The sequence below is a fragment of the Neoarius graeffei genome, chromosome 10 (genome assembly GCF_027579695.1).
Source record: "Neoarius graeffei isolate fNeoGra1 chromosome 10, fNeoGra1.pri, whole genome shotgun sequence".
NCBI classification, from domain to species: Eukaryota; Metazoa; Chordata; class Actinopteri; order Siluriformes; family Ariidae; genus Neoarius; species Neoarius graeffei.
The window spans coordinates 68,420,086-68,436,604 of record NC_083578.1 but is presented as its reverse complement, the minus strand read 5'-3'; the positions used below and the strand labels follow the sequence as shown (position 1 = coordinate 68,436,604).

The following is a 16,519-nucleotide window of genomic DNA, read 5'->3' as shown; positions in this document are numbered from 1 at the left end:
AAATGGAGTTTTTCCTTCAAAGTACTTTGCAGGCTATGTCATTACCCAAACTTTTCAAAACAGCTGACAGCCGCAGAGAATTCTGGGAAACGTATTGCCTTGTAGCTTCGAAAGCTTATTTCTAGCACGTTTAAAGAACCGGCATTAACACTACATTACCCAGAATCCATAGCCATCACGCGTTTGTATTGTGAAGAGGCGGCGCGTGCGGGTCTATGGGCTGTTACCGGGGAGAAGATGGTGGAAGCTGCGGCGGCAACGTGCACAAAACTCCGTCCAAAACATTTCGGGAAATATTTACCGTCTCAGCCTGGCATAAGATATCGGTTACCGGGAGACAAACACAGATAATACACGCTAAAGAAAAGATCAGACCCGGCGTTTGTGTGACAGGGAATGACTGACTGACTGACTGACTCACTCACTCACTCACACAGATTAGTGGCGTGAAAACGTGGGTGATGATGAAGTCACGACCAAGTTGTGAAATTAACCAGAGTTAGTTAGTGAATGTATTCGATGATTCGCGAGTATTCGACTATCCTGTGGTGAAGTACCGACAGTCAAGTTAACTGTTTTTATCTGATCTGACAGCCGCTTTGTTTGAGCGCCGTGTGTGTGTGTGTGTGTGAGAGAGAGAGAGAGAGTGTGTGTGTGTTGAGCAGCTAAAGCAGCATTAGCTTGTGTTGGATCAACTGACAGCATGCCGCGGAGCAAAAAAGGGAAACGTGGAGCCACTTCAAGTAAGGGTGAGTTTTCCTACTGAGTGAAGTCTACACTTACTGCCAGCTATAAACATGAATGACGAGCTGTTTGTTTTTTTAAATTATTATTATTAATTAAACCTCTACTTTTAAATTAAAAGTCCAATCAAACTATCTTGGCTAATCACAGTTCACAGAAATGTTAACTGGTTAGCTGTCATCTAGTTTACCAAATTATTATTATTATTATTATTATTATTATTATTATTATAACATATATGTTAATACATTGCTACTACTACTATTAATAATAATAAATTATATAATAAACATGTTACATTGTCATTACTATTAGTAATAGTAGTAGTATTAAGCATGTTACATTATTATATCATTTATTAATTATTACTAGTAACAGTATTAAACGTGTTATTACATTATTGTATAATTTATTATTATTATTATTATTATTATTATTAATAGTAGTACGAAACATAAATATTGTTTTTTAATTATTAGAGCAGCAGCAACAATTATCGACACCTTAACAATCTTTCGGCCATTGCAAAAGTAGAAAAGACTTTCAGTACATAAATTGTGCATGAATAATTACTCAAACTTCCACTGGAAAAAAGTGAGTTGATTCCTGATTACTTAGTGTATCAGATCATGTGACACCGTTCCACAGTTATTGACACCGTTCCACAATTATCAACGCCTTTGTCCACAGTTATCGACACCGTTCCACAATTATCCACGCCTTTGCCCCACAGTTATCGACACCGTTCCACAATTATCAACGCCTTTGCTCCACAGTTATCGACGCCGTTCCACAATTATCCACGCCTTTGCCCCACAGTTATCGACACCGTTCCACAATTATCAACGCCTTTGCTCCACAGTTATCGACGCCGTTCCACAATTATCCACGCCTTTGCCCCACAGTTATCGACGCCGTTCCACAATTATCCACGCCTTTGCCCCACAGTTATCGACACCGTTCCACAATTATCAACGCCTTTGTCCACAGTTATCGACACCGTTCCACAATTATCAACGCCTTTGCTCCACAGTTATCGACGCCGTTCCACAATTATCCACGCCTTTGCCCCACAGTTATCGACGCCGTTCCACAATTATCCACGCCTTTGCCCCACAGTTATCGACACCGTTCCACAATTATCAACGCCTTTGTCCACAGTTATCGACACCGTTCCACAATTATCCACGCCTTTGCCCCACAGTTATCGACACCGTTCCACAATTATCAACGCCTTTGCTCCACAGTTATCGACGCCGTTCCACAATTATCCACGCCTTTGCCCCACAGTTATCGACGCCGTTCCACAATTATCCACGCCTTTGCCCCACAGTTATCGACACCGTTCCACAATTATCAACGCCTTTGTCCACAGTTATCGACACCGTTCCACAATTATCAACGCCTTTGCCCCACAGTTATCGACGCCGTTCTACAGTTATCAACATCCAGATGATTATTTATTAAAAAAATAAATAAAATTATTGGTATCTGGTATTAAGTGAACAAAACATACTTTTTATTTAAAATTTGTTTTACATAGACTTATATTCAGTACAAAATATCTTTTATATAAATATATCAATGTCGGTGTGTATGTAAATGAGGAAGTAATTCTAATATTTGTAAACAAATGAACTGATAATGTTGATCTTGTGTCAGAAAATCTTTTTGCTCCACTTTCTAAGTATTCTCATAGATCATATTTTGTTAATCGTTCCCTGTTGTTTGTATTAATTTCTAGTTTTGTAGTTTACCAATAAATCTTAACAGGCAATTGACATTGTAACCACATGAAAATCCAGGTCAAAGTTCGGATGTTATTCCTTGAACCAAAATATAAAATGTCTCCTGATATTGTAATATGTAGTAGATATTTACAACAAACTGCAAAAAAAAAAAAAATCTGAATGGAATAGAAAAACCTGAATATTTCAAGCATGTATTTTTTTTATATGCTAGGAATTTAATTCTATTTATTGCAATGGGATTCCAAATACTCTATAAGCATTCCATTCTGTTATAAATCAGAAAAAAAAGAAAATCGCAGCACTTTAATTTTTTTAAAGTACTTCATCTACTTCAACAAGGTTACACAAAGATCAATACATGACAGTTGTAATTGTCACTTAATTCCACAGGGTGTCAATAATGGTGGACACCGGTGAAAGTGATCACTATTATCGACACCTCACGTGACTTCTCAAACGCGCATTTAGATACAAAATGGCAACTGTCAAATGAAAGAGTAAGAAACAGAGTAGGTTTCGACAAGGAGATCATGAAATATCAGTGAATTTGATAAGTAAAAACATGTCCATGATCTTTCCACCATGCTTACCTGCGATGATAATGTCTGGGTTTTCCTCAAATTGCTGATCATGCTAAAAAAAATTCCATCTCGGATAACGAGCTGTGTCATCAGACAACAAGCTCAAAGGACGAGGGGAGTCTTCCGGTTGATTAATTAACCAATAATAACTGTTGTAGCTGAAACTCACCTTTGTAAAATTGTTTTTTATTGGTAAATCTGAAAAGGTGTCAATAATTATGGATTGTCGATAATTGCACCCGCTGCTCCAGTAGGAGGAGTATTTTATTTTTTATTTTAAAAAATAAAATACTCCTCCTACTAGTAGTAACGGTATTAAACATGTTATTACATTATTATATAATTTAATATTATTTTATTATTATTATTATTATTATTATTATTATTAGTAGTAGTAGTAGTATGGAATTGAAGGACTTTTCTGTCAGTTAAACCTAAATTATTAAGTTAAAGCTAATTGAGCCATCTACCTAGTTACAGAGATATTAAAATGGTTAACAGTAGCTGTCCTTTTATGCTTGCCTTTGTCAAATAATGATCATGGTAATACACTGCCTGGCCAAACAAAAAAGTCACCATTTGGATTTAAATAAGCAAATACTGAAGAGCCTTTGATTGAAAACTACTGCAGTGATGAATGTGTCTCTGCTGGCAACAATACTTTTAACCTTAACTGATGCAGTGAGTAGCTTCTCATTTCTTAAACATCCATGTCGGAAGATGTATCGCATGCTCATGGAAAAGATGTTACTGTGTTTCAGAAGGGTCGAGTTATTGGCCTGCATCAAGCAAAGAAAACAGCTAAGGAGATTGCTGATATAACTGGAATTGGGTTAAAAACTGTCCAACGCATTACTAAAACCTGGAAGGATAGTGGTGAACAGTTAACTTTGTGGAAAAAATGTGGTTAGAAAAAGATCCTGACTGACTGTGATCAGAGATCACTTAAATGCTTGAAGACAAATCGTAAAAAAAAAAAATGAACAGTAGAACTCAGAGCTATGTTTAATAGTGAAATTAAGACATTTCCACATGCACAGTGTGATGAGAACTCACTAAACCGCTGTGTGGCCATAAGAAACCATTTGTTATCGAGGCTAATTGGAAGGAAAGACTTCAATTTGCTAGGGAACATAAAGATTGGACTCTGGAGTAATGGAAAAAGATCATGTGATTTGATAAGTCCAGATTTACCCTGTTCTAGAGTGATGGGCATATCAGGGTAAAAAGGGAAGTGCATGAAGTGATGCACCCATCATGCATAGTGGCCACTGTACAAGCCTCTGGAGGCAGTGTTATGATCTGTGGTTGCTTCAATTGGTCAAGTCGAGGCACAGCAACATTATGTGGTAATAAAATGAAGTCAGCTGACGACCTGAACATACCAAACGGTTACCAGATTATCACATCAATGGATTTTTTTCTTCCCTGATGGCACGGGCATAAAATTAGAGCACAGGTTGTGAAAGAGTGATTCAAGGAATTATTTTCACACATGAATTGGCCACCACAGAGTCCTGACCTTAAAGTGCATATCACGGGTAAATTCAGGAGCAAGATCAATGTAATTCTCCTATTTTGTATTAAACTTTGGTCAAATATCTGTCACATTTTGCATTTTGTGCAATTTTTTTTACCTTGCACAATACCAGAAAAATTAAGTTGAAATCAAGCCATTTGAGGCGAATTGGTCCGCCTCTGAAAAAACTTGGCATTTGGATTTCCCGGCAAACATTGATTTTTGTGACGTCGCGTGCGGGACACCTCCCTCTGAATCCTACGTCAGCGCTGGTTTGTTTATGAGAAAACGACCTGGTGGTTTTCTGCAAATTTCTTCAACGTTATCACGTAATTATTAAAATGGTTAACAGATGTATCGTAGGAGGGTGTAGCAACACCAATTTTGATGGGATTAGTACTCATCGTTTCCCAAAAGACCGGACAATGAGAGAGAAATGGGAGCGCTTGGTCTACACAGGCTGTGCACTGAAACCGTGTAAAGCTCTCGCAGCCTGCTGGCGCTTCCGCAGGTAACGTCACGAATCTGGCTCCAGACTCCCTTGGGATTTTTCCAGACGCGTTTTATTTTATTTTTTTTCTGCTGTAGACAGATGGCCTTGTGCAAAATTACCCTTCTGGATGAGTGTGTCAAGGGACATACTTTCATATAACCCCCCCGAAATTGGTCCAGAATCTACACTTTAACCGCACTGAAAGTCTTTGGGATGTGCAGGGGAAGACTTGACAGAGTGGATTCCTCTCCTGTCGTCAATACTAGATCTGGGTAAAAAAACTAATGCAACTCTGGATGGAAATAAATGTTGTGACGTTGCATAAGGTTGTTGAAACAACGCCATGGTGAATACGTGCCATAATCAAAGCTAAAGGCGGTCCAACTAAATATTCGAGTGTGCAACTTTTTTTTTTTGGCCGAGCAGTGTAGTTAATTGTTATTAATAATAATTTTGGTGGTAGTGTTATTACGGTATTAAATAATAACAAACATTTATTATAATAATCAACATTAAAATAGAATATTTAATAATTAATAATACGAATAAGAAGAAATCTTTATATGGTGGGGGGGCACTTGCCATTTGAAGTTCATTCATTTGCATTAGCACTGAACAGTTATCAATATCATGTTCGTTAGTTAGTCCCATCACAGTTATTCAAATGTATACAAATTAATTTGTTAACGTTGTCACTCCATTAATATAACCAGGTTATTACTATGATAATGTGCATACATCTCTGTTTAATGTCTGTGTAACAAAATTTAATGCTTGCACTTTAGATTGTAAAATCTAGAAAATAATGGTACACTAGACACAGTTCTGTGTGCACTTTATATATGCATTTTGGCAGGTATATCATATCTTCAAGTCAGTTGTCTTTTACCTATACGCTACAAGTTTGCTTAGTAAGGCTTTGAATTTTTGTAAAAGTATTGATTGGTTATGTGGGTATTAGCTCCATGTTTTTCAGTTTCACTTTGTCAATTATATTTACTGTCAGTCTATTACTGTTAAAGGGGAACTGAAGGCAAATTTTTTTATTATCAAAATTCTATTTATGTCATTTTATTAAATATAGGAATGCGTTTTTGATTGCTATTTTGTCACTGCTATAGCAAGTTATGAGTGTTTGAAATATGCTCTGTAATATATCAGTCCATATGTCAAAGCAATGGGCATAAACGAGATTCGTTGAGACCTGTGCGAGACATCGTAGGACGGAAGTAAAATGTACAGCGGAAATCAAAGTGACCGACATCTGCCAACGTTGTCAAAAGACGCACGCGCCCTCTTTCGAATGCTGACGTAATCAAGCCATAAGTTTTGTTTGTTTTGATAGCAATCAGGAAAGTTTGAAAAAAGTAGGCAGTAATCGTCATTTAAACTTGTTTTTGTGCAATATTTCGTTTGGAAAACAGTTTTCAAAATGGCGGCACTGACACCTGGCTGACACTTCATGTTTCGAAGTCTCGCACAAGTCTCGTGAAGATCACGCAGATAAGCGACGCCTGCTGTGGACCAAACGAACTACATTCAACACGGCTAAAAACCGAACAGGCCGATAAGTATCATATTTAATTGCAATTAGTTGCCAATATGAGTCGCGATATAAGGTTACTAAAACCGAAAACGTAATTGGATAACATGTTAATTAAGCAATAAAGCAAGTTTAAAAATGACTTCAGTTCTCCTTTAAATTATTGTTACTATTATTCTGACCCATAACAGTACTTGGTAATCGTATGTAATCAGGACAGCACGTGCAAAAGAGAAGTCTGTAGTGTTTAATTCATGAGTTCACACTCATACTCATCAAAAATCCCAAAGAAGCTTTTCCTTATCAGGCCTCATATGAAATAAGATAACTGATTAAAATGATTAAGGTGTAGAACCTTCATCCTCTAGCCTTGTCATATGAATGTTTCCTTCCTCTCATTGCCTTGAAATAGGCTCGCTTCGTCAGGAAGTACTTCTGCTGCAGCTTTCAGCCAAGACGGCACCGTCACGTCCAGGTAGCATCTGTGTGACCTCCCACGTTTCGCTTTAATCATGGTCGTTCCTTTCCTGTATTTCATTCATTACTGTCTATTACACTATCGTGAATGGCACATTAATACACTTTAAGATGTAGCACTTTTTATTCACCCATCAAGAACTATCTTCCTCTGTCCAGGCTGAAATATTAACCTACTAGTCCTGTAGCATTGAATCTATTAATTTATCTAATCACTTCTAGAAGTTTAGGCAGCGCAGGTATATGAGCTCTTCTCCCAAATCATCTGTTTTATGAAAGAAACCTTCTAGACAGAACAATTCAGGATGGGAAGAATCTTTTTCAGGATGCTGAATCTCATTATTAAATTGTGTTCTTGTCTTTAATTTGTTGCCAGCTGTCGTTATGGAGAAGTCCTAAAAGCCTTCACAATTAGCCGAATCAGATGTGCTAGATGAGACAATTGTCCTGGACAAACACTGTGCATGTCCTGTGCCATTATATCACTATTTCAGACTCATCTCATTTGCATGACACTAACCTCCATAACCTCACTGGAGCTTTCTACTTCAGAACATAAACGTGTGGCGTGCCTCAGGTGGGGTTTACATTAGACCGTATCAGCGGATCATCAGATTAACGTTTTTAAAACGATTAGTGTGCACACAGCAACGCCAATACACGATTCGCGTGCACACAGCAACGCCAATGCACGGATACGCTCAGCCCTGCAGGCATCCTGCGCTCCAAATCACTCCGCCCTGAACAGCGAGTGCCCTCTGGAGGGTGCGCACTCCGGCCCTGCGCAGCTCACAGAGCGCGCGAGTGGAGTGCACGAGCAGTGATTTGGGACTGAGCCGCTGTGTGTGTGATCTCAGTGCATGTCGGGCATGCGCGTCACTTACCACTTGCAAGTGGAAGGATGGCAAGCCTAAAGACAATCATAACTACACAATGGGCAGTATTTGCATCAGTATTTGCAGCATTTTCATACTTTTATACTCTTTAATGAAAGGTGATACAAGGCGGAAGTCCGCGCCGTTTTTCAGCAGTCGCGTCACATGACCAACGCCAGCGAATCAGGAAGGTGGATGTCACAGTGACGTTGTCCAATGACGACGCCAGCTAGAGCTCAGCACAGCGTATCTGCGTATTCTCAATGTTTACACAGCACTGGACCAGACACGATCTGGATTGAATACGTGGACCCTGACGGATTCCCATTTCCCGGCGTTTCCAGGCGTTTTAATGTAAACGGACAGTGCATCCGCGAAGAAAACGAGACAGATACGGTCTAATGTAAACTTGGCCTCAGAGTTCATAGCCCTGTACATAGCTGCTTTATCTGTTTATATGGCAGTTGGTCACTGAGTGCTATCTAATCCTGTCTAATCAGCCTAAAGGTTATTGATTTCATTTCCATCAGTCTAAATGACATCCTGTAAATACTGTTGAATACTTCAGTATGATTGGTCAGAAAGTGTTCATCAGTTTTCTGTAACAGTGTGTCTCAGACAGTAGTTCTGGCTTCAAGGCAAATCACAAGTTAGCACGCATGTTATATAGTGTTCTTTTCTATAGTAACCAAATTAAATAGGGGTTTATATTATATGGACGCGAGTGTTTTACTGGGAAATACCCCACTCATATTTTTCACATGAGCTACATCCAGGACACGGAGAACCAAAACCGTGATGTAATTCTCTATATGTCACTCTGAGGATATCGATGAATTGTTTTGATAAAAGTGCGTACGTTTTGTTTGTGAATGTGTCTATATAATAAGAAAATCGCACATTGGCTTGGGTGGCACGGTGGTGCAGCGGTTAGCACTGTCGCTTCACAGCAAGAAGGTTCTGGGTTCAAGCCCAGTGGTCAACGAGGGGCTTTCTGTGTGGAGTTTGCATGTTCTCTCCGTGTCTGTGTGGGTTTCCTCCGGGTGCTCCGGTTTCCACCACAGTCCAAGCACATGCAGGTTAGGCTAATTGGTGGCTCTAAATTGACCGTAGGTGTGACTGTGAGTGTGAATGGTTGTTTGTCTCTATGTGTCAGCCCTGTAATGACCTGGTCACTTGTCCAGGGTGTACCCCGCCTCTCACCCATATGGCCCTTTTCCACTACCCTTTTTCAGCTCACTTCAGCCCGACACGGCTCGCGTTTCGACTACCTCAGAACAGCACGACTCAGCTCGCTTCAGCCCTACTCAGCACCCAAAACTCGCACGGTTTTGGAGTGGGGCTGAAGCGAGCCAAACCGAGCCGAGTGGGGCTAGGGGCGTGAGGAGACACTCCCCTGTGCACTGATTGGTGAGGAGGAGTGTCCTCACGTGCCCACACACGTCCCGCGAGCACACTGGGATCTGTAAACACCGTAAACCCGGAAGAATAATAATTACGAATTACGAGAATTTCTGAAGCCTTATGCGCCTCGCCTCATCTATACGCTCTTGCCAGTATCTGTTGGCGTTGTCGGTGACAACAAGCCACAGTACCAAGACCAGCAACACTAACGACTCCATGTCCTCCATGTTTATTGTTTACTCTCCGGGTCGTGAGACTACCACTTAAAAGGTCACTGATGTCACTGTTTGCGCCGCCTAACGACATCACGTGACGTCCACCCACTTTCGCTAACTCCACCCAATGTGTCCACCCACTTCCAGCCAGCACGGTTCAGCGCGGTTGTAGTCGAAATGCAACTCCAACAGCCCCGCTCAGCTCGACTCAGCCCAACTCAGCACGGCACGGCTCAGCCCAACTCAGCTGTGTTGGTAGTGGAAAAGCGGCAATAGTCAGCTGGGATAGGCTCCAGCTTCCCTGCACAGGATAAGCAGTTATGGATGGAGTTGCATGTTCTCCCCGTTGGCTTGAAGATATGAAGTTTATCTTCTTGTGTTGAAAAACTCGTATTTTTCAGACATAATACATTGCGGATCTGAGTGACATATTTAAATAATATTGGCTGGCTTTTTTCATGGGCTATCAGATATATTCCATTCAGCTAGCATGATATTGAACGAATCGAAGACGAGTTCAGTATCATGCTAGCTGAATGGAATATATCTGATAGACCATGAAAAAAAGCCAGCCAGTTTTTTTATTATTATTATTATTATTATTATTATTACCTCCACCAAGGAGGTTATGTTTTCGGTCGCGTCGTTTTGTTTGTTGGTTTGTCTGTTAGCAACATTATGGAAAAAGTTATGAACGGATTGCTCTGAAATTTTTTCCAGAGGTGTGACTGGGCACAAGTAACAATCCATTAAATTTTGGCGGTGATCCGGATCACCTTCTGGATCCCGGAATTTTTTAAAGGATTCTTGGCGGAGGTCTGCGCTCTCCGAGTGCTTTTCTAGTTGTTGTTATTATTATTATTATTATTATACACACCCTTCATATCAGCATTTTTGAAGGCCAACGCTAGCTTACCTGTGACTTGGTGCTGTTAGCATGGCAGTCCAGTTAGCTTCCAGCTGGTGTAGCAGTAGCGTTAGCGAAGGCCGACGCTAGCTTATACCTTGGTCACAACCGGCTGTACGTGCTCCTACAGCCGGTCTACGTGCAAAAAACGCACGGAGGGCGCGCGTGAAACGTGCGGAGGGCGCGTGTGTGATGTGCTGATTTTCGAGCCGTAGACTGGCCGCAGACCGGCCGCAGAGGTTCTTCGTCATGTCAAACAAACTCTACGGGCGCTTATGTTTTTTTCAGGTTGCAAGACAAACTTACGGCCAACGTGCGTCTTTCTCCACAAACAAACAAAAACGCAGCGATTTGGGAAATGGCAAAAATCGCACGGCCAAAAAATCGTACGTCTGGTTGTGACCTAGGCTTTACCTGCGATTCGGTGCTGTTAGCATGACAGTCCAGTTACCTTGTAGCTGGTGTAGTGTTAGTGCAAGCCAATGCTAGTGCAGGCAAGCCAAATATTATTATTATTATTATTTTCCATGTGTAATTTACTTAGTTACTTTTAAAATCAACATTGACAACACACAACGGAGTGACCTGGCAGCCAAAATTTTCTCAAAATCTTCCTCTTTTAATAAAGCAAACCTCATGGCTATGTTTGTGTACAAATTGTCACAGTCACTTGCAGAAGTTTTTCATCTCCAACGTGTCTCCTTTTCCAGTTTTTCGATGTTTGTTTTTTCTCTTGTAAATATGCGTGAAGAATATACACTACCGTTCAAAAGTTTGGGGTCACCCAGACAATTTTGTGTTTTCCATGAAAAGTCACACTTTTATTTACCACCATAAGTTGTAAAATGAATAGAAAATATAGTCAAGACATTTTTCTGGCCATTTTGAGCATTTAATCGACCCCACAAATGTGATGCTCCAGAAACTCAATCTGCTCAAAGGAAGGTCAGTTTTATAGCTTCTCTAAAGAGCTCAACTGTTTTCAGCTGTGCTAACATGATTGTACAAGGGTTTTCTAATCATCCATTAGCCTTCTGAGGCAATGAGCAAACACATTGTACCATTAGAACACTGGAGTGATAGTTGCTGGAAATGGGCCTCTATGGACCCTTTTCACGTGACGTCACGACAAACGCGGCCGCCATTTTGGACATGTACTACCAGTAGTCTACCACAGCCAACGAGGAACGACGGCGAAGCATCGAAAGGAATATAGCCATCAAAGAAAGTTTTTACTTTCAGCAAGACTTCCATCATGCCATTATATTGTTGTGCACCTGGATGTAGTAACCATCAACACACAAGGCAAGATTTATCATTTTATCGGATCCCGACAGATGCTGACCGACGGATTAGATGGATGGTCTCTAAAATATTGGCAAAATGATGTTTATTGACATAGCAATCGTGTGTAACGGGAAGCATTTGCATATCCGAAGTGTTGTGTTTACATCAAAGATAAAATAAACCGATATGACAACGACTGCTGCTGCCAGGTTGGGGACACAAACTAGTAGAAAGGAAGTGTGCCAACAGACTTCCTTTGTGATCGATTCTGCTTTAAGGTAAGATGCATTTAATTATTCGTCTGCTGTGGGTTTGGAATCGGTAGCCTGACCGATTCGTTCATGTTTGTGGTGCCATTTGTTTGTTGACGTGTGTTGAAATGGAAGATTGGTTGTTGACATGATTTCCAGTAATGCTTTGGTGCTGCTGTGGATCAGATGTGTTGAGTAGCCTGACTTTTTTTTCTTGCGTGTGGTATCATTGTTGACGCGAGGTTGTTTTTTGAACATGCCAATGCGGACACGATTTCCCCTGATGAGTTATGACTTCAGACGCGATGCGTGTGTGGAGGTGTGGAGTCTGCGTGATATGTGCGTAAGAGAGGCTTCTCATGTGTTTGAAGATCCGCGCTCTGAGACCAGAGCAAGCACCCCACCCCCCCAAGGGAAAAAAAGGGACCCCCCGAAAATATCGGCATAGTTCGAACACTGGGTTGGAGAAAGTAATGGCAAATAGTGAGTGCATAAACCATAGAAGGTAAACTGTACACAGCGCCAGGGCAGTGTGATGGTATGTCTACTTTTAGATTGTGTTAGCTTATCAATGAACACACTCGTCACTCGACGAGTTTCACGTCTTTACGACGGATACTTAAATGTGTGTTAGGTATTATTGTTGCAGTCTAAGCAGTCGTTGTAGCAGCTAGATGAGTGAGAACCGAAAGGGTCTGTGCCATAAACCGTTATTTCTTCATGTCCAAAATGGCGGTCGCGCTTACGAAGGTCACGTGAGTGAAAAGGGTCTATACACCTATGTAGATATTGCACCAAAACCCAGACATTTGCAGCTAGAATAGTCATTTACCACATTAGCAATGTATTTCTGATTAGTTTAAAGTGATCTTCATTGAAAAGAACAGTGCTTTTCTTTCAAAAATAAGGAAATTTCAAAGTGACCCCAAACTTTTGAACGGTAGTGTATACTGAAGTTTTGGTAGCCTTTTGGGTGTTCAGCACATCTTTAGTTTCAGTTTATTTATTTAGTACTTAAACCTAGCACTGTCTTCTCTCTTTCAAGGCTAGGCTAGCACCTAGCCTTGTCTTCTCTCTTTCCCAGCCAACAAAGAAATGGTTCTGTGGATGCGCAGCAGAAAAATTTTGTCATTGGATCTTCTCATCAGCTTTGACTTGTGACGTCGTGTTGTCTTGACAATGTGCACTATTATTACAATATTGCACGCTCATTCTCCATCGGGGAGAGTGGCGTAATACATGGAGGATAAGTGATATGATAACAGTATTGCATGCCATCAATAAACCCACCAGAAGGGAACAGAATACGTTTTTTTTTTCCATAGAAAAAGTGGCCCGTATGTACGATAATTTCCAGTATTTCACTCTGATGACGTCACTCCCAGTGTTTACACCGCTGACTGCATGTCAATTGTCAAAATGGCGAACCAGTACAAAATTAAAATTCTTTTGATTAATTTGCATTTTTTTTGTAGATGTGTCTATATCAGCCTTTCTCAACTGGGGTGCCGTCTGGCTTCGTTAGGGGTGCCGTCAAAAAATTATATGTTCTAACATTTAAATAAGTAAAATGAATTAAAATTCCAAAAAATGATAGTTACACTAATGCAGATCATCGCCGCCTCATGCATCATCAAAATTTGTCTCACGGCCCCCTTTCCCATGTCACAACGTCACTGCCGGGGTCAGCGTATGGTCAGCGTGACTGCGTATATTTTATATGGGGGTGCCTTGAGAATTTGCATACTTCTGAAGGGTGCCGTGACTGAAAAAAGGTTGAGAAATGCTGGTCTATATAATATAAAGAACATTCCAAGGTTATGCAAAGATATGAAGTTTATCTTTTCGTGTTGAAAATATTTTAACTCGTTCACTTCACTCACTCGTGAACGTGTTCATCACTTGAAGATAAACTTCATATCTTTGTGCAACTGTGCAATATTCTCTATATATGCCATTTTTTCCGAGAAGATTATATAACATTCATGAAAGGAGTCTCTGCTATCAGAGCTTTGTGACAGTCGGATATAAAGCTGTATAGACCCTTTTCAGTCACGTGACCTTCGTAAACGCGACCGCCATTTTGGACATGTAGTGGACTTCGGCTCGAATCAGTTTGAATGCGAGGAAGGCGACAAACGAAAAACATAAAAGAAAAAGGAGCGAGATGCAGAAAACACCTTCACTATCCAGCGACGTAGGGCATTTACAGGGCGAGCAGAGGGAGAGGTATTTGCAAAAATTGAGTTTAGCAGGCTTAGAGAACGACGTTTACCTGCTTCCACCAGGATTGTTCACTGACGTACGGAAGTACACGAAACCCTCGTCTTTACCTGACTTCGGCCCACATGATCTGTATACCTATGTCGTTAAAAACCCATCGCCATACACATACACGCCAACGTCCGAGGTTCCGGAGCACGCTCCGGCTTGCTCCAGGAGTGCTCCGGCCGAGGTTCTGGAGCGCGCTCCGGCTTGCTCCCCCTCAAATTAAGCAGCGCGGTCTGGCTTGCTCGCCCTCAAATTAAGCAGCGCGCTCCGGCTTGCTCCGGAGCAAGCCGGAGCGCGCTGCTTAATTTGAGGGCGAGCAAGCCGGAGCGAGCTCCGGAACCTCGGCCGGAGCACTCCGGTAGCAAGCCGGAGCGCGCTGTTTAATTTGAGGGCGAGCAGGCCAGAGCGCGCTGCTTAATTCTCGGACGTTGGCTCCGGCAGCTATTTACACTGGATCCGGTGTAAATAGCTGCCGGATCATAATTACAGTAAACTAGTAAATGCAGTAAAGGAAAAACTTGAGACTGAAAGGTTTTAACAGTCATCCAAATGACTGAACGTAAACATTGCTACAGTAACATACCAGCTATGATGTTGTTGACATTAGCTAGTCAACAATAGCTACTACAGAAGAACAAAGAGGTTACAATGGGTTATTTTAACCTATTTGGTTACACACTCGCCGCCACAGAATGTTAACAGCAATGTAATGCCTTTTCTGGCTAATTTTATTCGTCTTACCTCCAACAAAGTGGTCACTACACAAGCGCTGGTATGCCGAGGGCTGCCAATCTGTTAATGGCCGCTATCCATCTTCTCTGTCGGGATCTGATAAAATGATAAACCTTGCCTTGTTTGTTGATGGTTACTACATCCAGGTGCACAACAGTATAGTGGCATGATGGAAGTCTTGCTGAAAATAAACACTTTCTTTGCTGCCGTTCCTCAATGTTGGCTGTGGTAAACTACTGGTAGTACACGTCCAAAATGGCGGCCGCATTTGTCGTGACGTCACGTGAAAAGGGTCCATAGTTGTAATGTTTTCCAACACAGGGAAAGTCTTGAGGGTGGACAGCTTTGTGGCTTCGAAGTTATATAAGCTGTGTGTTTTGTGTGTATGTGTGCATATGTGTTGCCATTGATTGATTGATTGATTGATTGACTGATTGATTGATACAGCATTCAACTTCAAAAAAGAAAGGGAAAAACAGGCTGGTGACTGTAGGTAGGCATGTTCCACAAAATGAAATGTAACTATAAATGGATAAACAATTTTTTATTTAAAAAATTGTAATTGTTGGCAAATGACTCTGGTATAAGAAAAATAAAACACTTCAGGGCATGATTTAATTGAAAAAGAATCTAATTCAATAATCCAGTTCAGTAACCATAACAGAGCAACATCACAGCACCCCGTCCTGGATTATTTTCCAACAATGGCACTGTCTTGTTTTATTCCATACTTCTAGGACAATTCAAATTTTGCAGACATGGTTTTTAAAAGTAAGAGTATTCTTAAGACTTTTCTAATTTGTTGCCTTTGGTTGATGGATTGATTGATTAAATTAGTGATTAATACAACATTTTTTCCCCTTTGTTCAATCCCAGTACAGTGACAACCAGACAATTCTGTGTGTGGAGCCTCAATTAGGGAACTGAACTTTGCCCAATATTGGATTTCTTCTCAGGGCTAGACAGGAATCTGTGTTTGTACTTTCAAGTGCATGAGCAGAATTTAGTGCAAGCACTGATTAATATTTACAGTACCAGTCCATAGTTTGGACACACCTTCTAATTCAATGTTTTTTTTTATTAATTAAAATACAATTCGTGTCTTAAAGTAATGATGGATGTCATGTCTCTTTACTGAGTTGAGCGGTTCTTGACATAATATGGATTACTACAGTTGTGGAACAGGGTTATTTACTGTATTTTTATTATTTACTATTTGATCTCAAATGCATTAAGAAGGCAAGAAATTGCACTAATTAACTTTTGACGAGGCACGCCTGTTAACTGAAAAGCATTCCAGGTGACTCCCTCATAAAGCTGGTTAAGATGATGCCAATAGTGTGTAAAGTGTCCTCAAGGAGCACTCTGGATACTTTGAAGAATCTAAAGTATGTAAAGTATGAAACGTGTTTTTTTTTTTTTTTTTTAACACTTTTTTTGTTTACTACATAATTCCATATATGTTACTT

The 16,519-nt window shown here is 40.6% G+C and overlaps 1 protein-coding gene across 2 annotated transcripts in view; it reads left to right on the top strand.

The window, feature by feature from the left end:
- Positions 1–218: 218 nt before the first annotated feature.
- The window catches only part of ifrd2 (interferon-related developmental regulator 2), a 43,796-nt gene continuing 27,495 nt past the window's right edge, over positions 219–16,519 (top strand). The window contains exons 1-2 of one of the 2 annotated variants that reach the window (XM_060932163.1): positions 219–749; positions 7,044–7,106. In XM_060932163.1, coding sequence (XP_060788146.1) covers positions 704–749; positions 7,044–7,106 — 109 coding nt within the window. In that variant the 5' untranslated portion in view covers positions 219–703. The remainder of the gene's footprint in view (positions 750–7,043; positions 7,107–16,519) is intronic. The other variant, XM_060932164.1, reaches the window with a different exon arrangement.